The 27153-nt window shown below is 40.4% G+C and overlaps 2 protein-coding genes across 3 annotated transcripts; one reads left to right on the top strand and one right to left on the bottom strand.

The window, feature by feature from the left end:
* Positions 1–472: 472 nt before the first annotated feature.
* armc1 (armadillo repeat containing 1) lies at positions 473–11953 on the bottom strand. 2 transcript variants are annotated; one of them, XM_073488042.1, is made up of 7 exons: positions 11795–11953; positions 10694–10905; positions 9880–9971; positions 5685–5877; positions 5016–5132; positions 3500–3574; positions 473–2839 (listed from the first exon to the last, which is right to left on the bottom strand). In XM_073488042.1, exons 2-7 carry the CDS (start codon positions 10853–10855, stop codon positions 2648–2650), a joined length of 831 nt encoding a protein of 276 aa, XP_073344143.1. In that variant the 5' UTR covers positions 10856–10905; positions 11795–11953; the 3' UTR covers positions 473–2647. The 2 variants fall into 2 exon arrangements, with proteins under 2 accessions (XP_073344143.1, XP_073344144.1); XM_073488043.1 differs by having other exon boundaries at positions 10694–10902.
* Positions 11954–12324: 371 nt separating this feature from the next.
* Positions 12325–17698, top strand: mtfr1 (mitochondrial fission regulator 1). The gene is made up of 8 exons (XM_073488041.1): positions 12325–12411; positions 13429–13537; positions 13872–13970; positions 14743–14870; positions 14991–15226; positions 15378–15627; positions 15804–15984; positions 16178–17698. The coding sequence occupies exons 2-8, from the start codon at positions 13502–13504 to the stop codon at positions 16223–16225; spliced, it is 978 nt and encodes a 325-aa protein (XP_073344142.1). The 5' UTR covers positions 12325–12411; positions 13429–13501; the 3' UTR covers positions 16226–17698.
* The last annotated feature ends 9455 nt before the right edge of the window (positions 17699–27153 follow it).

Raw genomic sequence — 27153 nt, 5'->3', positions numbered from 1 at the left:
CTGTCATTAAACATGCTCTCTAGTCACTTTCCATCCAGATGATACAGCAGGGCAGTGAAGGCCTCCCCTCCAGCTTGGCACAGCGTTTCATTGGAGGCTCAGCAGCAGCAGCAGCAGCATCAGCATCAGCAGTGGCTCCAGGGCCTCCAGCTGGGGCTGGCTGCTGCCTCTGCCTGCCTACCAGCACCGACGCTGGGGGAGGTGGTGGGCAGGCCACTGGATTGCCCTGGGGCACCTCACTTATGCACCAGTAAAGAAAACTGATTTTTTCCCTTCTCTAGCTCTCTCTGCTAAGAATGGTTACTGCCTTCAGCAATTTGATTTGACAAAGTAAGTTCTGGAGCACTGGTGTTAGCACTGCACACGCCATGAAGTGTGTCATGAGAGTGTAATACTTGGAAATGATTGGTCAAAACCATCTTCTCATACATACATATGTAAAACCAGCCACAAAAATAAAAAGAAGCAGAAATGTTTGATTTTAAGTTTATCATCATTTGCATTAACAGTGTATGGGAATCTACAGTTTTAAGATCTGCATTACATTATATTACATTTGATGACAGACACATGAAGTCTGTACACATGAAGTTACATTTTTGAGTCTGTGGTTGTTGGTCAACCTTACAGATGCCATTAATCTAATAGGTAAGGGAAAAAATGTACACATTTATCAACACATAAGGACAGTTCTAAGAAACGTTCAAGTATTTCTTCGCCGTATGAGCCGAGACACCGAATATTAAAAATGAAATCACATGATGCAATTTAAGAGATTAATTCTGTGCAAAATGGAGAAATAAAGAAGTAACTTTAATACTGATGCTGATCCTAAATTTTAACAAATACCTTTTTATTCAAAAACATTAATTTGAAGGATGGAGGATGGCGATCTATAATCACTATGTTCAATGCAAAAAAATATTATTGCTTGTCCAGAGAAGAGCCACCATCAGTTCAGATTATTCATGTCATTCTGTGTCATTCATCTATCTGTTTGACCTCAACCAACTGTGACGTCTGCGCACCATCAGAACAATATAAGTCACCTGGTCAGCACTGTGTATAATAATTACTAAAGACACTCAAACAAGTCAGAAGAGATAATAAACAAACCTGGTGTGAGTCGAGGGGTTGTAACGGCTAAATAAAAGGAGAAAACTTGCTATTAGCATTAGCTGCTACATCCTATTTTGTGACATTAAAAAATGCAAACCAGTATTAGAAAAACAGAAAAAAAAACCTTCACATGAAAAGGTCTGAGATTTTAGGGAATCAGGCACAATTTACAAAATGTACATAACCACACCTTTGTTCCAGTATATTACTACTGCTCATGACAACAATAATGAGTCCTCTGTATGTATGTATGTGCGTGTGTGTTTGAGTGTGCACCAACATGATTTTTGCTTTAAGGACACTGCTGGCTAAACTAAAAGTCGAACTGAACAGGTGGAAGCTAGAATACTGTAAAAATGCCGGCGGGAGTCGAGGTAACATGAGGAAGTATTTGACGAGCAGGCAGCTAACGTGTTTGTCTTCACCATGCTTTACTAAAACTACCGAAGACTGAATATAATGCTGATGTAAGATAAGAGGGCTGAAAGCAGAGGTAGCCTAAAGTCTGTGCAAATAACACAAGGAGGTGTCAGTCAATACGACGCCACTGCAGAACTCCATTTGATTTTTCCTGCATTTTAGCATCATCAGAGGAGTCCTGATTTGTGATAACTAAATGCAGTGAGGTGCTAACTAGCATTTTTCAGTATACAACCGTTGAATGCATGTGAGCCAGTGGCTAAATGTTGCAGCCTCTTGCTGGTGTCTAAGTTCTAAGTTTCTACTGAAGTGACGACCCTCTGTGAGCTTAAAGCTAAGGGAGGCCAGGCTGCTGCTAAGGGCCGCGTGGGAAGCACAAACATTACATCTGACATGCTTGGAGCTCTCGAATCATTTGAATGAATGTTGAAAAAAAAAAAAATTATAATATTATCAAAGTAAAATGTCAAAAAGGCACACACAATAATCACAGATCTAGGCATCAGGCAAGATTGGCACAAAAGACTCATTGCATGCTGATAAAACTGAACAGAGGGAAAAAAATATCTCGGCTTAATTAGGAAATTAAAGAACAAAAAATATGAAAAATATTTTTAGTAAAAGGACGATGATTGGGAATAGACACCAGGAAGAAAGCAACCAAAAATCATGCACAAAAAAAAAAAAAAGAACTCCCAATTTTCTTTCAAAATCAGCCTCAGAACGATTAAACAGCCTGCCACGTGTCAACTCCGTCAACGCAGCGGTGCACATTTCCAGAATGTTATTTGGTTTCGGCTGATTTAAAGTCCTCTGGCTATGCCTTGTGAGATACATATGCAGATAGTATTATAGTTGTGCACACACAGCCAGTAGTGGGATTTGTAGCTCAATATATACACAAGTTAAAGTTATTGCAGGTTCCACTTGGCAGTCCAGCACTTGTTGCACACACTTGGTCTGTGTGCTTTGCAGAGGGGGGAGTCTAGACTAGTATAGGGCCTTGAGGCAGGGTTTAGTCCAGGACGAGGCTGAAAGAGATTCTAAGGCTGCAGCTGGATGGAACTTTAGAGAAAACGGGGAGCAGAGAGGGAAACACAGGAAGTGGTCACCAGTAAAAGGAGCGCGTCAGGAAGTTGGCGGCCGTGCTTAGCCAGCCCATGCCGTCCGTGATGGACCCCACGCGTGTGACGGCTTTGTCCTGCTCCTCGGACGGACTCTCCTCCTCAGGCAGGTAGTCCGGGATATCTGTGTTCTCCTCCACCAGCACCGCCGAATCCTCCTGGAATGGCACCATTCGCTGCACAAAGACAGAGCAGAAATATTTAGTTAGAAAAGAACAAAGAAAAAATGAACAGCGGAGAGAATAAGTTGTGTTTGTATTGTCACGAAGCATGCAATGTGTCCAAAAAACTAATTTAATCCAGGATTAATGTAAAGCACACTTAGACTACAGAGCCAAATGAGCATCATCTGGAGTCAGATTACATGACTGAGTCAGGTCTGCCCCCTGCTGGCCACATTGTATACGACTATTAATGTAGCCTTCACCCTTTTTTTCCCCCCCGAACTATTTCAACAACAACTAATAGAATCCTTTGCAGATTATTGGAAAACAAACGCTTTGGAATCTCATATTTTGTTAAAAATTAGAAGTTTCACTAAGCAGTTTGGGTACGAGCTCCAAATTAGGAATACACTGCTGTAAATGATGCCTACTAGGACTGTCCATGTGTTTGGCAAAAAGCATGTAGCCTACAGGCTGAGGCAGAGATGTGACTAGCTAATCATGTCAGTGTGAATAAGTCTCAGCCACAGGCAAGGGCGGCTGCACTCCCTGTACAGAGATACACACAACATACAGCGAGCGTACTGATCTATCAGCTGACTTGTTCTAGGTCTTACATACATTAATTGAAGGTAAACAATAGAGATCTTACAGGTCTCACATATCTCTTACCTCTCCTCCATCGTCTGTCTTCACCACCTGCTGAGCCTTCATTACTTTGGTGGAGTTGATTGCTGTGCCCAACGCCTGTGAGAAGAAAATACCGTTTTCATTTACAGCTCAGCTCAAACATGAATGGGATACTTTTTGTAAATTAAATGATCAACGGCAATGGCAACGCTGTTCCAAACACAGGCTGACAATCTACAATTCAGCTTTCTTGTATGATAACATAACAATATCAAAGTTATGCCTGAGAAATCCAACCAATCAGATACAGTAGATTGAAGATTTAAGTACATTTTAATTCATTGTAGGCAAATCAGGCTCATTCTGATCAAATGGGACAGTTGCTTACTTTTTAAATATAAATAATAAGGCAACTTTTTTCCCAAAAGCTTTTGCACTGACTGAAGGTTTTAATTTCTCACTTTTAATATTATCAAAAACAGGCAATGAAGCAATAATAATTAGGTTACAGTAACATTTTCCAAGTTTCCCAGATTGCAGGAATAGAGACATGTGGAGTAGGCATGGGACAATGTCACTATTATCCTGTCCAACATAATTGCAATTCACAATATTAACTGGATAATCATCAAAATATTCTTCACTAAAATTGCACTAAAACACACTTTAACCTTACATTTTGTTCAGAAAGATATTTTTATTGCATAACAGATTGGATCCTCGTCTTTTTTAGTGAAAAACAATAAATCAAAGAATCTCAGTAATCATAAATCAGAAGGACGGTCATCCTGCACAAATAAAGGATAAATAAATGGTGGTGACCTCATTTCCCTGTTGGTTTCAGTTTGAAATTCACAGTATTTACACACATACAATGTATCTTTTTTTCGTGGGGGATACAATGTGCAAGCCATGCCTTCAGCCATAGTGACAGGCTTAGACAATTCAAAATAAATCAGAACGCCAATAACGGACTGTACATCAGTGAGCTAGACAGCTTTTGTAAGTCAATCAGGTGAGGATATTCAAGATTGTCTCAAATTATGATTATCTCGATGATATTTCACCACGATCAACTTTTGTTTTTGTTCATCACCATTTTAATGTCCCGTTCCTAATGTGGAAACAGCATTTTGCCCATTGTGTTTATATGCATGATTGTTAACATAAGAATGTCACCAAAAATGTAACTTTTTAGCCTTAGACTTGGGTGCAGCACCTCAGCATTTTCTTTATTGTTTTGGTTGTGTGTTTTTACATAATTCAGGTTTATTTATTTATATATAACTTTAAATTATTTTTGTACTTTCCAATTCCAATATCTGAATATTAAGAATTAAAATTGAATTGCTCTTTGAAAGTGCATACTTACATCATTATGTCTCTATATTATCATTAAATCAGTGGCATAAAATGGTCTTAAAATGACAATAATATCGTTTATCGCAATTATATCTGGGGCAATATATCGTCCAACAAAAAGTAGTTATTGTGACAGGCCTATCAGACACTTTTCCTAACTTCCTGTATGATTTTCTTTGTCTGGACAGACACTCACCTCAGCTTTAAGGTCAGAGCGGATCCTGACAACACATCTCTTGACAGCCATCTGGAAGGTGAAGCTGATGACCCCCCGAATCTTAAGCAACGCCTCCTCGCAAAGGCTCCTTCGAGTCTGCCAAGAGACAGGAAACAGATGAAACGTATGTGTAGCCGTGCAACACAGCAGGGCCAACATGCCATGAGTTAGGAAATGATTGTGGCTTTAAAAGGTACATCAGATAGTAAAATAAAGAATCAGCTACAGTTTAATCAGGTCACATGTGGGCATATCAGAAATATAAGTCCAGTTTACATGAGTGTGGTTTCCAGCTGCCACATTGTTGCGTTTCTGCTGTAGTGATAGCGATGGAGCCCACCAGAGGCCGTCTGTCTGCTGTAATGTAATCTGGCTAGGTGAAAGCTTCCTGCAGTGCAGCGTTCAGGTTCAATCTTAACATCCTGCTGTTCAATGGCTGACATTTACAACCTGACCCCTCCACCCCCCTATCCTGTGCCAGACAGACACCACTAAGCTGCAGTGACAACACTGTGATAATGACAGCAGCGAGCACAATGCCACCAAAATGAGATTTTTGTGCATCAACAGACGTTTGGTGTGTCGGAGCATGATAGATGCGTGCCAGTACGTCGCGTTGAGTCCTGGAAGCGCTCCGTGAACACTTACAGGGTCGTCCAGTCCGTCGATGTGCAGCACCACAGTTTTGGCCCTCTTGTTGTTGGAGCCCAGGAAGAAGTGGGCTTTACGCTGGCAGGAGGCAGCTGCTGCCTCGGCCTGTTCGGCTTCTTCTTTACCGGCCGCCTGCAAGATCTCATAGATCTCAGAGGCCAACAGTTTGGTCTCCCCTGGCGACGTACCCCTTTGGTGAGAGAGTAAGAACAAGGTGAGAGAGGGAGACAATTGTGGAAGAAATATGACATATGTTGCTTGAATTGCAAACGTGGTTCATGTACACACAAGTGCTCTGTTGTGCTGACAGTGTATTTGTAAGTACATCTGTAACAAAACAAATGAAATCTAAATATCTGATATCTATATTTCTCTATCTATTAATAGAGAAGCACACAATTTAATATATAATGTTAGTGAGCTAATAGCGTCCTGAGCAGAAAATGACGTCACACTATCTCTGTATCCGCTGTAAACTGAGCTTCCTTCTTCTTTGTTTTCATAGCCGTCCAGCCGTGCGGGTATGTTAGCGCATTAAAGGGCCTCACTATCATCCCTGTGTCCATGGGTTTCAACATGGAGGCAAGTACACAAACTTTTTGATATAGCGGCTAAACAGTGCACTAAAATATGCTTCTGCATAAGTTTGAGGCAGGAAAGTTAAGATCCACCTTGACGTTTGTAGAGACAGCAATATCTAATATCCTCTTAACTTCTGTTTCCAAACTTTACACAACCTCATTGCCTAGTGGATCTGCCCTACCTATACATATCAAAAGAGTGTGGTATTCAACTAGATTGTTATGCTGATTGTGCGAAGTATTCACGTATGCAACGTGAGTTATAGCGAGCAGCGTGGCAGATGAGGAGGTTGTGCCAAAGAAGAACCCTCTTTACTGACAATTTTGTGTTTTAATGGTGCAAATGGAGACATTCATAGGCTATATCAAGTCTGGCATTTCAAAATTGAGGACAATTTAGATCATGATTGTGATTAAATAGATCGTAGTGTCAAAAATATTGAAACATGGATACATATCGATTCTGAATATATGAAATTGTTTCAATCCTTATGTTTCGCAGTATCGATACACCAGTATTAGCTCTCTCCTCTCCAACAGAGTTGATCCATGCACTACTGTAGTGCCCAAATATCCCCACCTCTTCAGAAATACATTAACTTTTGTTCTTAGTTAACTGTACACAAGCCTTGTTACATGTATCTTTTAATAACAATCTAAAATCTTATGAGCTCAATGTGGTGTCAATTTCCAACCCCAGTAGTAACAGAATCTTGATCTACACAGCAGTTTGACAATTTGATCTGAGTTTCATGAGCAGTGCATGTTCAGATGCCGCTTTCTTTATTTCCAACTTTAATGAGAAAACAAATGCACATTTGTATTGGTCTGAGATTCTGGCACTCTACTGCTACTTCTAGTGTCCTATATATAACCTGTAAAGGTGCAATGCAGTTGAATGTAAGTAAGACTGAAGGCAAGAATAGGTAAACTTGTGCGTTCTTTGAAGGCCATAATACCGTGCCAAGATATTTCGGTTGAGCGGCAAGCTAGAAATACCCATGACCCAGACTTCTGTGGGAGGGAATAAGTGTGAATGGTGCTTAAAATTGAAATAAATTCATTAAGCTTCCATTTTGTAAGTTCAAATGGATGTGTCATGAATCTGATGCTGGAGCATTAGAACACGGAGGGCCACAGTGACAGCCCATCATCACCCAACCTTTCAAGTTTACAAACATGATCAATCTTTGAGTCCATTTATCTCAATATATTCTGTGTGCACCGAAAGACAATGCTGCAATCCATCACATAACATTCAAACTCATGCTAATTAAGCCCATTCTGCACTTCAGTCATGTTTTTACTGCCCTTTTAGCAAAAAAAACTACACAGCAGAGTGTAATATTTTAGTGGGCAGCAGTTTTCCCTGAAGAAGCCACATGAGGTCAGTTGCAGTTACTGATATTTTGTGAGAGATCCTGAGATACCCCTGCAGGCTATACGGCTTTATGTGTCACCAAGTCATCACTCCTTCTATAGTAACCACATACGACATCAGCTGTCTGGCTTGATTGCCCTCTGGGAGCCTGGTGCTCCCCGGCGCTGTACAACATAATCCTGATCCGGCTCTATGGAAACCTGCCAGCCTTTTGGCGATTGATTTATTTACCTCTTCATCACTTTCATGGGTTGAATAAGAGCCAACATTGTCTTGAGCTTCTGATCTTAATGTCTTGAAGGAACAAAAATGGTATTCACACCTGCTTGGTGCAACAATGCTAGACGCTTCCACCTCAGCTGTGTGTCGCCACTCTGTCCAGCTACGATCGACCTCTACCCAAAGTCACATCGACTGGACTGCAAGCAGGGAGAGCTGCTGCTGTTACTGCAGGGCTCCTCTTGATGCCACCCCTGACTAGCTGAAGTGACTTGCTCACTCCAGGGCGGGCAAGAGCTTTGCCGCAGGAGAGTAGGGAGGAGGGGGCGACAAAAATCATACAGGCTACAGCCGGCCACTTGAACATAGGTCTATTCCTATCAGGGTGCTAATGATGAACAGCAGTCACTTAACAGAGCTGCCACACACCCGGGGGTAAGAGCAGCTATCTGGAGCACAACACGTCCTCAAACCGGACCTGCCTACAACACTACATGAGTGACCAGAGCGGGTTCATTATGCTCTGTTGGGAGAATATAGAATTAATTGTGTACCTTTTTCAAAAAAGCCTACAAATGCTACAAGATAGCTTAAAATCAGTGCTTGTATAGCTTTTTAATAGGAAAATTCAAGCACTTTCAAGGTACCTAAGCCAAAAACTGTCCTGCCCAAATATCACAATAGACGATGTTATCGTCTCACAGTGAAAATGACATGTAGTCTCAATTAAATGCCTTGGCTCGCCATATTCTCCCGCTTTAAACCCAAAATATTGCCGAACTGGTGAGCTTGCATTCTTCTTGGAAACTAAGTCCAACATGTCACGCGCACTGTGCGCACGCCGATACATCAATTAACCTGTAGTAACCTCTGCCAGCCCGTTCTCATTCCCATCCAGTCAAATATCAAAGCACTTTGCGTCCGCTGCCACGACAGCTCAGCGTGCATTGTCTTTTTAAAATAAAAGCCTGAAGATACCGTAACAGTTTGACATTCGATATTGCGAAAAATATCGCAATTAACTGCAAATATCGCAATATTCGATAATATCTAATATTGGACCAAGCCTGCCAACAACAGTATACAGGACAAAACCTGAGTTCATTCATTCATTTATTCTCTCATGGAGACATGAAAGCAGATAGAAATGGGGCCAAGCTGCCAGCCTGACTGGATTGCCAGTCAGCCTTCATTTTCATGCCCGGTGGTAGACCAAATTGCACTGTGAAAGCAAGGTTTATAGGGAACCAATCCAACTGCTGATGGTGTCATTGTTCTATAGCCATTACACTGTGCAATCAGAATTTACTTCATAAGCAAAAAAAACTTGTCTATTGCCAGTTTAACTTTAATTGTATGTTTTGATGATGATTATTTAATGCTCTCTTTAATGACAGGAAACAAAAAAATATGATGACGGGCTAGTTTCATCTAAAACCTTTAAAGATTTTTGGTTCACATGAGTGATTGTGGAGATGAAACGCCAGTTTAAAGAAATAGAGTTCAAGCATATTCCTAACCTCAAAGACACAATTGTTCAGATTAAGTATTTTACAAAATTTCAAGACTTTGTAAAACCCCTGCAAAATGTACCTTGAGTGCAAAATGAGCCACCTCTGCTAAACAACCTGCTAACTCCACAACAAAACAGGAGCAAATATAAGCTCACATCAGTAAAAACATGCATGTGGACTCATCAAGAAATTGTCGAGAGGTGGCAAGATGCATTAAAATCTATGACATGCAGAAACAGCAATTTAACTGTTTACTGCCCGACTCTAATTCAACTTTAATCACATTCATCCTGACAGGACAGATGGAAGGACGTCATCCTGCCTGGAAAATTTGCAGACTGGCACACATTGTCTGTGCAAAACAAAAGAAATCCTAGGTTAAGGTTTTACGTTAAAGAAAGTGCACAGTGAGCATGTGTCTGCGTCTGTGTCTGTGTGTGTGTGTGTGTGTGTGTGTGTGTGTGTGTGAGAGAGATGTCGTGATGACAGGGACTTGCTTCTGCATGACATTCTGCAAACTCAGCATCATGCCCAGCTCGCCCTTCATCTTCTCCCTGTTGGCTCGACATTCTGCCAGGTAGCGCACGGCCTGCAAGGACAAGGGCAATCGTTATCTATCCGCCGCTAAAAGCTGACAGACCCCTTGTGATATCAGAGGAGAGAGAGCTTTAAAAACGAGTGAGCACGTACAATTTGAAAATATTACATAACCAATATAAATACACATGCACTGACCCCGTGTTTACACTTCACGGGTTACCGTCAAGGAGGAACTGTTACGTAAAAACCACTTAAGTGTTTACTCACAATACAAGCATTGTAGAAAAGGGTGCTGGGAGAGGTTGCCATATCAAGACTTGTGTTTAGAACACAAATCAGACAGCAGATGTCACCATTGCACAGTGGGGTTTTTTTTTATGTATGTGTATGTGCCACCACGTGTCAGCTTGTGACTGTGACTGGGACACAGTGGTGGGAGAAGTGGCCTTTAGACGGTCAGAGAAACCTGCTCTGACACTGCTGGACAGCAGGGGGGGACAGAATGTGACATGAGCAGAAAACAACTAAAGTAAAGAACCAGTAGAAACTCAACTGATTATTAACGAAGGCTTATTGAATCTAAGCAGCTGCTGTAGATATTTAGACTAAAATGTTTAAATAATTGATATATCTCTTTCTGTGGTAGTAAAGAATATTCAGCCCTGTGAGCTCAAACCTCGTAGTTTTTCTTTATGCACCAGTAACCGTCTATGAGGAGTCCTATATGTGAACATATGAAGAAAATGTAAATAATTAATGCTGATGGCTTACCAATAGTGCAGAGTAGACGACCTGTGGGTTGGGGTGGTCCAAAAAAAGGATGAGACCTGGCAGACAGCCTTGGTCTTCTACTATGGCTCTTCTGTTCAGGGGGTCTGCAGCGAGATCTCGCAGCTGGTTCACCACAGTCAGTGCATCAATCTCCGCACTCATGGTGCCTCTTGTCTTGACGTCACGCACATCAAACCAACCTCTTACCCCTACTTAAAAAAACAAACAAAAGAAAGATGTAAATCAGAGAGCTTACATTAGCCATATCAGGGCTAGAGCTAACTAAGCATGATTATAATGTAGATTTTCTCAATTAATTGTTTGGCCTACAAAATGTCCAAGGTGATATCTTCAAATTGCTATTTTTTTCCTAACCACTCGTAATAAGCCCAAAAAATATTCAGTTTTTGCAACATTACAGACAGGCAACAAGTCTTTACATTTGAGAAGCTGAAAACAAGGAATGTTTGGGCTTTTAAATTATTAAATTACATGAACATGAATTGGCTGTCACTATTAATGACAGATAATTTTCTGTGAGCAGGCTGATCAAATAATAAACCACTGGTTGCAACACTAAAACAAATACATTTTATGTGCATAACAACAAATCTCAACACCTAGTTTTGCTTCTTTTTTTTATGTTTCACTTTGCAAAATTAAGTGTCTTGGGATAACCCTACTACTAAACTTATACAACTATCCCACTGCCTTAAACCAAGTTTTACTGAAATGTTTGTAGTCTCTATGGATTTATATCAGCAATAACCTCTGAAATGCGGTGATACACCAGCTGACTGATTAGAGACTCTTGTAAAGTTACTGATTTCACTGATATACATTGATAAGACTGCAGATAGCACATCTAAGAGCAAATAGCTTAGCATGCTTTGGTAAACTAGTTCATAAAACATGCGGTTTGATCTCATGATTTGCTGCTGACACAATCAAGTCATTTGTGCAAGTCAAAATACAAACACTTGTTTTTGACAAAGGCACTTTCTACGACCCCCAGCCTCACCTCAAATCACGCCCTGTGGTACAGAGGCGCTTCGGCAGCTAAGCTAGGCTAGCTAACGTTACTTGACAATTATAGCATACCTTTTGGACAGTGTTCAGTAAAACCATGAGACAACCCCAGCTGACTTCAGTTACAACAGATGCGAAAACAAGAACCAAACGAGATACAGCTAAGTTTCGATGTCACCTTTAAAACAACTGTAACAAAATAATATCACTAACGCTAGGCCTGCGCCTCTTTCTTTACTACGGTACTGAAGCTAGCAGCTGTGCCCAGTGTTTGGGTTTTGTGGCAGATCAATGGGTACAGCTGTTTCGTTAATCGGGACATCCCAGTTTTCCACTAAAATCCCAGCAGTGAAGCAGGGCACAGCCTCGCCGGGGAATGTAGGGACATATAACGAACATACATCAACTTCCTAACATATGATTGGACATTATAATTTGATTGACTGACATTAGGACCAATCATCAGATAGTTTTCGGTTAAAGCTCAAATACGATTGGTGGATTTGCTTGTCAATCACTATAAATGACCAATGGTGGCGTACCATAGTGACAACCTAGCTATTGTAATCTGTGTAATCCAATTGGCTAAAAATGTATTCCATGACTCTTCCCACATTTCTCCTGTAGTGGATGCCCGTCAGGAGACAAGTTGGAAAAAATTAGAAAGTTGTCAACCAGCGTCAGTCTCGGTAAGTTGGTTTCAAAGTCACACAGAACCGACCTTCGCGTATGAATATGCCGTTTAAACATGTAGTCTGTTGTCACACGTTTGGGTTACCTAGAATTATGCGTGTGTTTGGCGTATCCTAATAAATGTCGCTAAAGGTGGCTGGAGTTAGCTATCTTAGCTATCGTTGCTAGCATCAGTTAGCTGTTCTGCCCGCTAAATGTAATATACACACGTTTAATTTAGCTGAGCTAACTGTTAGCCTGTCACAACCATATTAGCTAACATCTGACACAGAACAGCGACTGACTCACGTTTAGGCGTTTCTTGTCATTGTTATATTTGAACTCTTGAAACCAACAAACAGCGGTAGATAGTATCTTGAGGGTAGCTCATGAATATCGTGCCGCATTAATAGAAACGCTGGATAGACAACGCTAGTTAAATAGTAAGTATTGATTGGAGAAACAGAAAGTACTTCATTGATCTCAGTCATAAACTACAGTGTTACAGCAGTCAGTCGTACTTAAAATGGCAAAACAACATAAATGGCAATGACAATGTTAGCTGTTAATGATAACTCTAACAAGCTGTATCTCTGGCTGTAGTACCTTTGTTTGTTACTATTTTAGCTAATGTTACTATCCATTTGCACTTAGTCGCTGAAATGGCTCAAATCAGGCTAAATCATCGAAAAAGAAATGTTTTTTAAGTAGTCGCGTAAAGCTTGTAATAACTTGTATTTGCTTTGTTGCTAGTTGGACAGTTGTATTGCATGCCCCACTTGTTGGGAAAAGGATGGAGAAATTCTTATTCCTCATTGGCAGCAATGATTACATTGGACAAATAACTATATTGCTTTTTAAGGTCAATGCAGGTCAACAATACTAAAGATCGATACATAATCAGTGTATTGTACTGGAGCATTTTAACTCAGGATTACATTGTAGTGGCTCAAAGCTCCTCAAGAAGTTATTGTTGGTTTTTAAGTTTTGGGATTCAACCTGAATGTATCACTTTTGTTTCATATTTCTTCTAGGTGACCATTTGGTGATGATGCCTTTGGTGTTGGGGCATGTGTCTATCTGCCCTTTTGAAACACATCAACAGAAATGAGTAAAGATCATGCACGGATTGAAATGGACCTGGTATGAGAAAGTCCATGTTGATATTGACTAAAAACATGTCTGGTAAACATACTATTTCCAGACATTTCGAAATTTGATTTTGTAGTCTTACAGAGCACATTCTACCTTTTATTGACTCTCAACTCAAAGCCTATTGCGAAGGTCTCTCAGTTGCAAGATCTGATAAGTACCAACCCTGACTAGTGAAATCTGCTGGTGTTCCCACTTGTGTTTCTAGCTTGTGTAGGCTGCACTAAGTTAATTACTGAATTAACTGTAAATGACAGAATTTGGAATAAACAGTGTTTTCTTTCATTTGTGACTTAAATGATGTGTTTCATCTTCTGTTTTGCAGGCTTTTGGATCAGCCAAGCCCTATGGGTCCTCGAGAAGTATTGTGAGGAGGATAGCCGCTAGTCTTCCTCTTAAACCCTGCCCCAGGGTTCATTTTCAGGTGAGGGAAGGTTACCAGAGTTTTTATCGTGCTGTCATTTAGCAGACCAACCCTTATGTCTTTAAAATGTAGTGTGTATATTTTGTATTTTTAGATAATAGCATGTTGTCCTTCTTGTTATTCCATGTCTTTTTAAAATAGTCACCTATGACACAGCCCTGACTCCTCTTCTGTCTTTCTGTCTGTCTCTCCCAACTGTTCACACACAAATCACACACCCTCTTTGACTTTTATTAACCCTGCTTGTCTGACTGTTTACATTTATAAACCATAAACAGTGGATGCAGTCATTATGACGGAGATATTTTGTTATCATCAGAGTGCTGACTGTTTGTTTGGAAGTTTTTAAACTGTTAACATGTCAACCCCTGACATATTTCAGATCATTCAGTGGCATGAAATTTTAAAAACTGAATTGAATCTTCTTGACTTTTCTGTCTTCTTCAACACTGTGCCTTTCTTTTCTTCTTTTCTTATGTCTCCAGCTCCCCTCCCTAGCTATGAGGAATGCAGTATGTCTGCTTTAGGTCAGTTTGTTCAGCAATCTTCAACAACCTTGAGCTGATGAAAGACCTACTGATCTTCCTGAACCTTTCATTTACAACGTGTAGATCTTCTCCTCACCTCTTCCCTCTGAACTGCCCCCATTTTTACTTAATTAGTTGCTTTTATTAGTTGCAGAAATGCAGTGTTGTGCTGTGTGCTTGGTTGTGCTCTTTTCCATGATGAGTTTTTCTGTTTAAATGTTAAACATGGCATCCCTCTCTAACAGCTTCACCCATATACTGAGGATGCTGGTGTCTTTATTGGCGCTAGGAGGCAGAATGGTGTTGTGGCCTCTCTGGCTGATATTGCCTGGATAGACAGGGATGAGGATGAAGACAACCTAGGCAGACCCAGGTGAGAGCTCAATTTTATAAGCAAACCTCTTCCGAAGGAGAATTGCAGTTTCATTGTGTCATAATTTTGCTTGCTTCTTTGAAATGTGTGTAGAAAATATGATTCTCCTTTTCTCAACAGGTCAGGGATCCCACAAGGACTCGTGTTTCGAGCCCGCGAGCCTCATTCCCAGAGGAAACCCATCACCCGCCGGAGGTCACTGCCCAGTCTGCATGAGGGGGCCCTGGACCCCCAGGGGCAAACAGTCACCAACGATGCGACCACTCAGAAGATTAGTGCACTGGAGACTGAACTTGCCAAACTCAGAGCTCAGATAGCACAAATCGTGCTGGCTCAGGAAAAGAGCGCACAGCCAGGTAAATAAACAGACTTACTCTCTGTGTATGGTGTGAACACTGACTGATTTGTTTTTGCTCTGCTGTGGTAACATGCATTTTCCTGTAGATGGCAGCATAATTTCATATGTTCCACAGCTTTGAGCTTTCTCTTTCCTTTGTTTCACCTCAGCTGCTACCACAGGGACACCTCCCCCTCCACCCTCTGGCTCCCTGCCTCCCCCTCCCCCACCACCACCACCTCCTCCACCACCACCGCTTCCAGGTCTCCAGCGGACATTTTCTGCCATAGACTTAATAAAGGAGCGCAGAGGGAAGAAGACGGAGGGCCAGACAACTTTGGATCCAAAGCCAGCAGAAATTCCCAACATGCTTGATGTCCTGAAAGACATAGGCAAAGTCAAGTTGCGGTCAGTCAAAAGGTGGGCCCCTACTCAAATAGTGGACCAATTAAAATCCATTCAGAAACATTTGTAAGTGATTAAATGTGAAGGATTAAGAGTTTCTTTTTTTTGGAAGCTTATAAATGTGTGTCCCAGCTAACAGTGGTGTTTTTTTATTCTTGTGTTGATTTGAATATTAATTGTATGCTCCATAGTCGTCCAGTGGAAGTTGACGCCAAATTGAAGTCTAACGAGCCGGCGGATGCTGCATCTCTCATCGCCGAGGCCCTGAAACGCAAGTTCGCCCACCGGTATCGACACAACAGTGAACGAGATGACAAGGAAGATTTCAGTCTTCCTGTACCAGACGTGAAACCTCAAACTGAAACCCCTTTGGTGAGAGATGTTACGGTTTTAATCACTGTTATATAAAACAAGCCACAGACACCACAAAGTCTGCCATTAATTCATCCTTTTTATCTGAGGTAGACTGTTTTTCTTAACGTGGGACTTTTGTCATCCAACTGATCTCGTCTAAGTGGTTTGCAGTGTGTCATGTACTTGTTCTGTCCTCTGTCTGCCTTCACAGTTTGGGCAGCACATGTTGAAAAAAACTGGAAAAAAGAAGTTGGTCTGAACAGGTGATTCTGAGCCAGAGGTCCAGATGTACCGTGGACACTTTGAAGTGCCTTATCAACCGTTTAATATCAACTATTTCTTTGGAAGGACAAGGGACTCTGCCTGAACTAGATGACAGTCTGCTCCAAGTATCAGTCATCTCATAGTGTTGCATCCGATGATCATCTTGAACATCTGTTTTTGCACTTTTATAACTTATAATCCCAACTTTCTCTTTTAGAAACATGATTTTTTTTTTGTTGAACTGAATGTTTTTTGTTTTTGTGTTGAACAGTCTGAATTTATGACCATCACAGTCCTCAGCGAACACGTCAGAGGCATGAGCGCTTCTTTAAGCAACACTACAGAATAGTTAAATGTTATCGGTTTTATTGTTCAATCATCACTTTGGATTTTGTTAAACTTGTTGCACATAACGTAGTTGGTCATTTGCATTCTTATGGGGTTTGTGAAAGCCGAACAGTTCTTCTACCATAGAAGAAAGGGAGCACTTTCTTACTCGTGGAATATTGTGCTGTATTGTTTATGTATGTATCATGACCTGTAGATTAATTTATGATTGGGATCCTTTTATTTATGTTGGAGTTAAAGTAGATAATTAAGTTTTTAACAGGTAATTATGTTGGAGATTTTTCTGTTATTAATTCCAAGCAGGTTTTAAAGGGTTTTGTACTCTGTTGAGCCTGTGTAAGTCGGGTCCCAGTTGCCAGTCTTGCCAGGACTTGCATGTCTTTTGCTGGTTAAAATATATATTTTCTCAGCTTTAGTTGACGTTATTTATCTCTGTTCTACAATTTGATTAAAGGGCCAAAGACATTCCAGTGATGTTCTGCGAGATTCTGCCTTTCACTGCCAAATATGACCTTTTATGTCCCTTTTCTGTTTCCTCTTTAGGATGATGTTGAAAAAGTGAGACAAAACAGATACTGTAACTGTTCAGCAAAGTTCATATTTCTAGATTATTGACGGTACAGGTACATGTGTAATGTTTTGTTGCTTTATCAGTACTTCTTTTGATAAGATTGGCCTTTTATCAGAAGGACGTAAGACTCACAGTTCAAAATCATCACTTAAATACTTCATTGTTGTGGTTAACTTTGTATTGACAACATATTTTAGTCATGGGTCCTAAGGCACCCACTGTTATCAGTATCCCAAAGGTTTAAATGATGCTTTTGTGCCAGCAATCATTTCCATGCCTCAGTTTGAACTTGTGTCTAAGAAAATGAAAACTACTGTCATGCAAGTACTTTGTTCAAAGTGACTGATTGCAGTGGTTCCCAGTTCTGTTCCCTATGCCAGTGTAGTTGCTGCTACAACACAACTCTACTAGTATTACCTTTTTATATAAAGGGAAGGTGGTTAGATGTGTTAGTACTAAGTGTTCAAGATTTTGTAGAAAAGTTGTCTTCCATAAAAATTATTCACTTGAATTGTTGAATCTCTAAATAAAAGTTTATCGTCTGCCTCACTTGGTCCAGTGTGTATCTGTCATGGTTGACTTTTAACGAAGGTCCTTGAAATCTTTGAAAGTTTGTGACTTTTAGAGAAAAAAAATCAAGATCTTGAAAGTTTTTGAAATTAGACACAGGTTCCTGAAAAGTGCTTGATATATTTTGTGCAAAAACAGGAATTTACATTCTTTCTATATTATTTAACTTAACATTAGTAAACAGGCTAAGTTCTACTGTCTGTGTGTCTGTCGCAGTTGCTCATTGTTGGTTGTGAATGCTTCAGGCATTACAATACCTCAGCTCTTTTGCTGTGCGTAAAGGGCGCATTGAATTTACCCTGGCATTAATAGTGATGTGACAACTGCGCCAGGACAATGACATGAATTCACCTCTTTTATTTTGGAATATGAATATTCATCATAATCATTGATCATATAAGAATGATTGATTTATTAATTGATTGGTGTAGCCTACTTATGAATTAATTCCAAAACAATTCAGTGAGAGTGGAAATTGTTGGCATTTCTGTTCGCTATCCGTAACTATTTGGTCGTATTACTGCAGCTTCACTTCCGCCAAAATGTGTGTGTGCGTTCGTCTCATACGTGTCCGTGTGCGCATGCGCGTGTTTGTCTGCGTCTGCGGTGCGCGCTGTGATGCTTTGAACAAAGCTAATGCTTTGATGTTCGCTATGATCGAACGCTAATGCTTTGATGTTCGCTATGTTCCAAGTGACGTCATAGAATCTCGGATGTATAAATATTAGTGCAGGTTTATAAAGGCTATATAAAAGTACTAATACTTTTAGCTTTTACTAGCGACAGCCGCTGACCACACCAGACCACAGTAACCACAGTAAAGAGCTACAAACCACTTGACAACTTTTTTAGCAAGTTTCAAACCAACTTAAGGAAAGGAAAAGACATGTCTCTAGTAGAGCAGTCCGGAAACCCCCCGATGGATAACGTTATCTTTATCAATCCAGGGGCCGTGAAGCCCGTCGTGAACAGACATTTCGATCAAATCTCTGAAGTACAGTGGAGCCTGTTAGCTGATGGGATTTGTGACCCAGGAGTTGATACAATACTGACTGATATGCTTTGCGAAATCATACAGGCGCTCTCTGCATCGGCTGTGAGCATAGTCTTACCAATGTTTCAGGAGCTTCTACTGTGGAATGATTCCCAGGCTGATATAATTACAGCTTTGGAAAACGTCGACATGCAACTGGGAGACTCCCTCATTGGTATTTTTGCTGAAGTTCTTCAGGTCTCACTGGAAAAATGTGAGAGTGCAGAAAAGCTGACAGAGCTGATTGAGGAGGAAGTTTCACAAAAGGTAACCTCTGCTGTATCTCTGGCCATCAACAGCCTGACTTGGCAGGAAGGGTCTGCCATTTTTGTCACAGGCTCCATATCCAGCACAGCGTCTCATTGTCAAATGGTGAGTCATGTTGCCAAATGTCTGAAAAGATTGATTAGTCAGCTGAACTCCAGTTGCCTATGCTGTTCGTGGCCAAAAAGTCCCAAATTTACAAGACTGACCCTGGAACGAGAGAGGTGTGAATCGTCTGTGAGCATGAAATCAAAGGTCCGCTCTGTGACTCAAGCACTGGCTACAATCCTTGACAAATGGTCCACTGCGACACCGGATATCCAAGAAGAGCCTCTTCTTGGATATCCCAGCCCCTCTTTGGAAGCTTATGATGCAGCGTTTGACATTGTCAAGATTATAAGTAATGACCTTCATTATTCTGACGGCGGAGATGATGGATGCAATGAGAACAGTAGCTCATCCAAACATCATTTCAGTTTGAGATTTATACTTTATAATGTGATAGACTTTTTTGACTCACAGGCCGCACTTTCAAAGGACACCGCAAATGAATACCAAAAAGAGCGCAAAAGCAGATTTTTTAAGTTTGCAAAGAAACAATTTCAGAAACTGACGTCAGAGCTGAAAACATCGCTTCAGAAAGAAGACCTTGATTTTACCGTGCCTCTCAGTCGGCATTCAGGGGCCTCTCAGCTGACACTCAAAAAAGAGGATGCCTCTGATGAAGGTTTTAATTTACCAGGAGCTGTTCCAGAGTCTCCAAGACCCAAATCAGAGGCTTGCATTCAGACCAGGATGATGCCATTAATCAGTTTAAAAAAGACAGAGTTTGATTCGATCAAGTCTGCTGTTGAGACCTTGTTTGATATTTCAAACCTGCCAGAGAAATCTGCACCACATGCCAAGCAAAACCTGAGAAACTTGGCCAGGCAGCTTTCAAAAGACTTGACTGATGAATTGTATGGTCATTTCATGGCTATCGGCACACATCAAATCCCCTTAAATCCACTGAGAAGTACTTTCTCTGACCCTGTCATCATTCGTCTTGGGGAGAGGGTGAACCTTACTCAGTTCAGCCCTTCTCTTGAAAGTAGGTATATCATGATAGAGGACTCAGTGGGAAAGTTCTTGCAGCAGATGTGTCTCTGGTTGGAAAAGGAGCAATCAAACCAGAGAAGTTACAATGAGAAAGTGTCTGGTGCGCTAGGCGACATCAAAGACCTAATCCAAGAAATAGTGACCCCACCAAAAGAAAACAACATCATCGCACCAGAGTCCCTTGAAGCCAGCGACAGACAGACTAGCACATCCTATTGTTCAACTCCAATCGTACCTTTCGATGATTTCTGCAATGATGATGACGTGAACATGAGGAGCTGTCCTTCAGTGTCTCAAAACAACAACATGACAAGCTCTGAGAAATCAAGTAGGGGACTCTCAGCAGAGGCAACTGAGACCTCATCTTGTACATCAGAGAGGACAACCAACAACATGATCACGGCTCTATTCATGATACTCATCATGAATGCCCCTAAGAAAACCAGAAAGTCCATTGGGGAAAAAGACTTTGATATAATGATTAAGCGTCTCTCAGCAGTGGCGCAGGATAACATCATCATTGCTGACTCTGATGTCACAAAAACTAGAAACAACATGACAAAAATCAACAAAGCAGTGATCAGGGACCTTAAGAATGAGTTTGGCTCTTCTGAACAGCTACTGGAGGCTTCATTGGCAACAGACAAAACACATTTTCATGAAGCTGTAATTAAGTATCTGAAAATCCATCTGGATGAGCTCCACAGACCAAAAAGGTCCGCTTTTGCCAGGTTCTTTGTAAGGGTGGGAAAAGCTTTAACCAAACCCTTTAGGTGTTGCTTCGGTGGGCAGCAGCGATGACTTAATAACCATCTCCACCTTTTTCACCGCCCCCCGCGTCTTTTAACATCTCAAAGTTTACAGCATTCATCTTGAAGGAAACAGGTTCACAAACCATCACACCTTCCATCTCACCTGACTTGTAGTAGGTCAGATGAAGTGGAAATTAGCTGTGGAACTAGAGAACTTCTTTCCTTCAAGATGAATGCCTTCAATGGACCTTTCTCACAGCAATGGTCAGGGTTGGATTCCCAGCCTCCATCGTTGCTCTGTGGAGTTTCTTGACTCCCTGGGTTAGTACGGTTTCCTCCGAGTCGCTTCGGTTCCCCGACATTACATTCGTAATATAAAAAAAAAAACACTAACCAGGCCATTCAGGCGGTGCATCGTGGGCAGCAGCGATGACTAAATAACCATCTCCACCTTTTTCACCGCCCCCTGCGTCTTTTAACATCTCGACGCTTGCAGCATTCATCGTGAAGGAAACAGGTTCACAAACCATCACACCTTCCATCTCACCTGACTTGTAGTAGGTCAGATGAAGTGGAAATTAGCTGTGGAACTAGAGAACTTCTTTCCTTCAAGATGAATGCCATCAATGGACCTTTCTCACAGCAATGGTCAGGGTTGGATTCCCAGCCTCCATCGTTGCTCTGTGGAGTTTCTTGACTCCCTGGGTTAGTACGGTTTCCTCCGAGTCGCTTCGGTTCCCCGACATTACATTCGTAATATAAAAAAACCCGCTAACCAGGCCATTCAGGCGGTGCATCGTGGGCAGCAGCAATGACTAAATTACTATCTCCATCTTTTTCACCTCCCCCGGCGTCACAGCGATGGTCAGGGTTGTGTGGAGTTCAAGACTTGCTGTGGTGCGTGGGTTTACCCCGGGAAATCCGGTTTCCTCCCACATAGAAAATGAATAAAATCAGATATAACAATATTAAAAATAAAAGAATCAAAAGAAAAAAAGAAAAGAAAATGTTTGTATTTTTAAAATGTACACTCAAGCTGATTCAAGAGAAAATAAATCATGTGCACTTATATAAACATATTTTATTTTGATTACTTTTAATGAATTATTTATTTACCTGGTAACAACACACATTTTATTGGTACATGTTGTTCCATTGTTCCATTTTTTAAAAATTGTATAATTAACTTGGATTCTTACATCACAAGCACTTCTTTTTTGCACAATGTAACAACCATGTAGACAGTTTAACAGGGTTTCAGAGCAGCTTTTCAGTAAATTTTCATCTTTTTACTCTACTATTCAGTAATGTTGTGGAACCTATATGGTACAGCTTTTTTGTTGATTGCATGGAAAAGGGAGTGATCTCTCACAAGTCATATAGTAATATCCTGGTAATACCCTGCAAACAGACAATGCTTCCTTTTACAGTCCAGTTTCATCTTACTTACTGAGTAAATTGTTAAACATTGGCAAGAATATACCCAGTATTACCCAGACAACCCTATAGAGAGAAAGTGCTCCGGTGGTGTGCGTTACCAGGTAAGGACTGATGTAATTTTTCAACTTAAATAGAAACACTGCCATAGTTTCCAAGGTAAATCATGGTACATTTTGTGGCACTTTGAGCACAACAAGCCGAGTGCCATCTAGTTCTATTATGAAGCTGAAGCAACTAAATGGAATTCAGCCACAATCATTTCTTTTATTTATTTACATCTTTGTTATCACTACTCTGACGAGTCGAAATGTCTTTTAAGTAATATGCTAATCTATTATCTGTCCAGGAAAGCAGCTGGTCGACTTATCCTGTGACTGAAAAGGTGTAGCTGGATCCTCTGTCAATATTTGAGAAAAGCATCTGCAGGTGCTTGTCATCTCCTCCTGGTGTCAGCAGGTGGAGCTGGAGCCACGATGTGACATCACATGTAGACCTTAACTTCTGTGCGGCTGCATAAAACCTCCAGGTCTGATTTCACAGAGGCACAAAGACAGAAGAAAGCCTCAGAGTGGAACAACCGAAAGAACATATAAGAAATCAGAATTTCAGGGTAATTTTATTTGTTTACTGTCTATTTTCTTTATTCATTGTTGTGGAGTTCGTGTGGGATATCATATGGTTCTTTAAAAATCGGTTGATAATAAATAATAGATAATAAATAACCAGGAAATTAATTAATGTCATTTTGTTTCCATTGCTATGACATACTTAAACCATTTGACATTTTAAAAGTCTTAATGGACTTTTCATGGCTGTTTTCACCAAGTTCCATCTCACCCAATACTGCTGTCATGTCCACTAACCCAGAGGGACAAGGACACCTGGTAGCTTGAGTCATTAGACTTTTTTTTTTCTTAATTTCTTTAACAAAATCAAGTAATCTGCTTCATTATTAGTATGAATGCTGATTCCATGCTGTTCTTCCCATTTATTATTATTATTCCATATTCCGTACATTTTTTGAAAAGTTTCTACAGAAAACGTTTAATTATCACGTCCCGCTCGGAAAAAGACATTAAGGCTATGGCGTTTGGTATTTCTATCTATTAGATTTTTTAAAAATATTCAGCTTTTTCTGCAAAATTTTCCCCATTCATCCCTTCAGGGAATGTTTCAACATTTGTTCTGCAACTGCTTCAGCATACGTTCCGCTACAAAGACCATTCAACTATTGAAATGTTCAGCTTTTTAAGCACATTCAGCCATGACTTTTACTTTTTTTTCTAACTTTCATACTTTTTCAGATATTCAACTTTTTCAAAAATAATTTTACAATGGAAGCAAATGGACAAATCTTCAAGTCCCCTTCAAACCCACCCCACTTTCAAATTCAAAGTGTTTAGCAGTTACAAGACTTTAAACTATTCAGCATCTTTAAAAACCTTAAAATATTCAACATATTTCACATATTCTTGACCAGTGATTGGAATAATGGCATTAAAATATGGAAGCTACGGAAGCCCTAAAGGGCCATGCATTCATAGATTTTATATCCTCCGTTTTCCCGCGATAACGAGTTAATTTCATTTGTTTTCTTGAGATCTCGAGTTATTATCTCGAAATAACAACTGCCGTTTTCTTGAGATAGCGAGATAATTTTCTCGAGATCTCGAGATAACGAAACTTTGTTTTCCCGAGATAACGATATAATTAATTCGAGATCAAAACGATAGTGTGGTGTATTAAATCATTGCAGGAAACATCACCGCGTCACATATCTTTTCAATCAAGGCCTGACACAGGCTGAAATAGCATTATGCCTTGCTATTACAGATAATATACACATTAGTGTGCGTAATCTAAAAAGACGGTTAGCAAGGCTTCAGCTATATCGGCAGCGCAATCTAAGTGAGCCTGATGTCGTCGTTAACTACATAGCTGACCAGCCTCAAGGTCCCGGGCGTCTCCATAATCTCAGGCCTATCATATCACAGTCATTATCTCGAGATCTCAAATTAATTATATCGTTATCTCGGGAAAACAAAGTTTCTTTATCTCGAGATCTCCCGTTATCTCAGGAAAACGGCAGTTGTTATTTCGAGATAATAACTCGAGATCTCGAGAAAACAAATGAAAATAACTTGTTATCACGGGAAAATGGAGGAAATAAAATGTATGAATGCATGGCCCTTTAGGGCTTCTGTACTCTGCCACAGGAGCTGCAAAGCTGTTTTTCTTTTCTTTGGTGAGGGAGGAGGGAGGGGCGAGACAACCGCATAAGTGATGATGATTGGCTAAGGTAGAGTAAGAGTTCGTAAGCCAATCAGAGGCAGTGTTCAGTTTACACACAAACCACACACGCACACAGCTGCCTCACACACACACACACACACACACACGCACACACACAAACTAGCAGAGGTAAGCTGCAGCAATGGCGAGTCCGGAGGGAAAGTTGGCGTTTTCAAAGTGGAAGTACAGACACTACTTTAATCTCCTTGAGGTAAAAGGCAAGAGCGTACATGTGAAGTGTACATTATGTCCCAGAGCGAAGTGCTTGTCCACGTCCGTTGTAAGCAACTCTCATCTAATGAAGCATCTCTCAACGGCACACGCTTCTACAAAACTAGTGGCCAAAAACACCGTTGTTGACACTGCTGATGATGACTGCAGGCCAGGTGTGGCTAACGTGAGCTCAGCTAACAAAGAAGGACACGGAGCCACGCCGTCCAAGCAGCTGAAGTTGGATTTGTCCAAGTAATTCATATACTTTTGCAGTACTGTTTTAAAAGTACTTTATATTGTTAAACTGTTTCTTTCGTTTTTAATAAATTACTTCAAGTACAGTATGTCTACCAGTTGTGTGAAGGTTTGATTTATTTAATTTACACTACAGAGAATTAAAGCACTTCGTATTTAAACTGTTTACTTTTATTTTGAAGAAAATACTTGAACAGCACAGTATGTACAGAGAGTTAAAAGCACTTCATATTGTTACACTGTGTATTTTTGTGATGAAGAAAATACTTGAAGTACAGTATGTCTACCAGTTGTGGTCTGTTGAGGTGCAATAAATATTAAAGGTTCTGTGTAGGTACCTGTCTATGCAGTTCTACTCTATGCAACTGGCTTGTGAAACCCGCTTAGAAAAAAATCCAAATTCTTAGACATATTTAAACTTATAAAAAGAAAAAAGCAACGCAATAGTTACTTTCCCTGGTAACTAGTTACTTTTATAGTGGAGTAATTCAGTTACTAACTCAGTTACTTTTTGGGAGAAGTAACTAGTAACAATAACTAATTACTTTTTAAAAGTAACGTGCCCAACACTGTTCTTGACATCATTCAAAGTTTTCACAGCCAGCAATGCGCATTTGGTGTCTGCTTCTCAACAGGCAGCATTCACAACCGCAAGTTCATCAGAACTTGCCTTCTCCAGTTTTCTTTGAATTCTTTACTTCTCCTGTGTTTCTTCACAAAACCGTGTGGAGATGAATATTTAAAAGGACAGAACAGGCTTTGTAACAGTTTTGCCTGCTTATTTGTCAAAATTTAACCTCTGAATATTTATAAACTGCACATGAATAAAGTCATAACCATTATTATGTTTTGTTGTTGTTGTTGTTTTGCACTGTCTCGATGTAGTTCCGTGATGTCCGTCCACTCTACTTCTCTAAAGACGCAGGCATGGTGACTGACTACCCTTTGTTCAAATATATTCGGTAAAAACAGATGACTCATATTTATTGGCAATGCTGTCCAGAGCTTGACACTTACTGTTAAAAACATACCATTAATTAAAGAGGAAGTCAATGATTATTTTTGTTTGCAATTATTTAATTTTTTTGAGAACTATACCTCAGCTCTATATAAATATAATTAAGTTACACCAGCCAGCAAACCTGCCGTTGATATTAAATGCTATCAAGACATAGCCTACATCAAGCACACTAATAGGGCAAACACACTTGCATACAACAATGGGATTAAGATATAAATAACATTAATACAGAGCCCCATGGAGTCCCTAAACCTTATATTTTGTGCAAAGATTTATGCTTTGTGCGCACAAGTAAAATCGATGTTGTGCTGAAACGTGTAGATTTTTTCTTTATATATTCAATAATTCCCAACCCGAAATAAACTGAAATAGCAACAATGATCAAGTCGAGATAATTGTCGAGGGCGGCCGAAAATGCAGGCTATACGTCCTGTGTGTGTGTGTGTGTGTGTGTGTGTGTGTGTGTGTGTGTGTGTGTGTGTGTGTGTGTGTGTGTGTGTGTGTGTGTGTGTGTGTTTATCAACAGCTGTGCGTAAAGGGCGCATTCAATTTACCCTGGCATTGATAGTGATGTGTCAGCTGCGCCAGGACAATGACATGAATTCACCTCTTTTATTTTGGAATATGAATATTCATCATAATCATTGATCATATAAGAATGATTGATTTATGAATTGATTGGTGTAGCCTACTTATGAATTAAATCCAAAACAATTCAGTGAGAGTGGAAATTGTTGGCATTTCTGTTGGCTATCTGTAACTATTTGGTCGTATTACTGCAGCTTCACTTCCGCCAAAATGTGTGTGTGCGTTCGTCTCATACGTGTCCATGTGCGCATGCGCGTGTTTGTCTGCGTGTGCGGTGCGCGCTTTGATGCTTTGAACAAAGCTAATGCTTTGATGTTGGCTATGATCAAACGCTAATGCTTTGATGTTCGCTATGATCGAACGCTAATGCTTTGATGTGCGCTATGATCCAAGTGACGTCATAGAATCTCGGATGTATAAATACTAGTGCAGGTTTATAAAGGCTATATAAAAGTACTAATACTTTTAGCTTTTACTA

The sequence above is a fragment of the Pagrus major genome, chromosome 19 (assembly GCF_040436345.1).
Source record: "Pagrus major chromosome 19, Pma_NU_1.0".
Classification (NCBI taxonomy): domain Eukaryota; kingdom Metazoa; phylum Chordata; class Actinopteri; order Spariformes; family Sparidae; genus Pagrus; species Pagrus major.
Note: the sequence above shows the minus strand (reverse complement) of the source record. Positions and strands in the feature narration are given on the sequence as shown.

Bases quoted from the DNA above. Each gene is read 5' to 3' on its own strand.
- armc1 (XM_073488042.1), bottom strand. From the start codon at position 10,855: ATGAGTGCGGAGATTGATGCACTGACTGTGGTGAACCAGCTGCGAGAT. The intron at 9,972-10,693 runs GTAAGCCATCAG...TTGTCCTTGCAG, and splicing joins TCGTCTACTCTGCACTATTG to GCCGTGCGCTACCTGGCAGA. The intron at 5,878-9,879 runs GCAAGTCCCTGT...CTCTCACCAAAG, and splicing joins TTGCAGAATGTCATGCAGAA to GGGTACGTCGCCAGGGGAGA.
- mtfr1 (XM_073488041.1), top strand. From the start codon at position 13,502: ATGAGTAAAGATCATGCACGGATTGAAATGGACCTG. The intron at 13,971-14,742 runs GTGAGGGAAGGT...CCTCTCTAACAG, and splicing joins GCCCCAGGGTTCATTTTCAG to CTTCACCCATATACTGAGGA. The intron at 15,628-15,803 runs GTGGGCCCCTAC...TATGCTCCATAG, and splicing joins AAGTTGCGGTCAGTCAAAAG to TCGTCCAGTGGAAGTTGACG.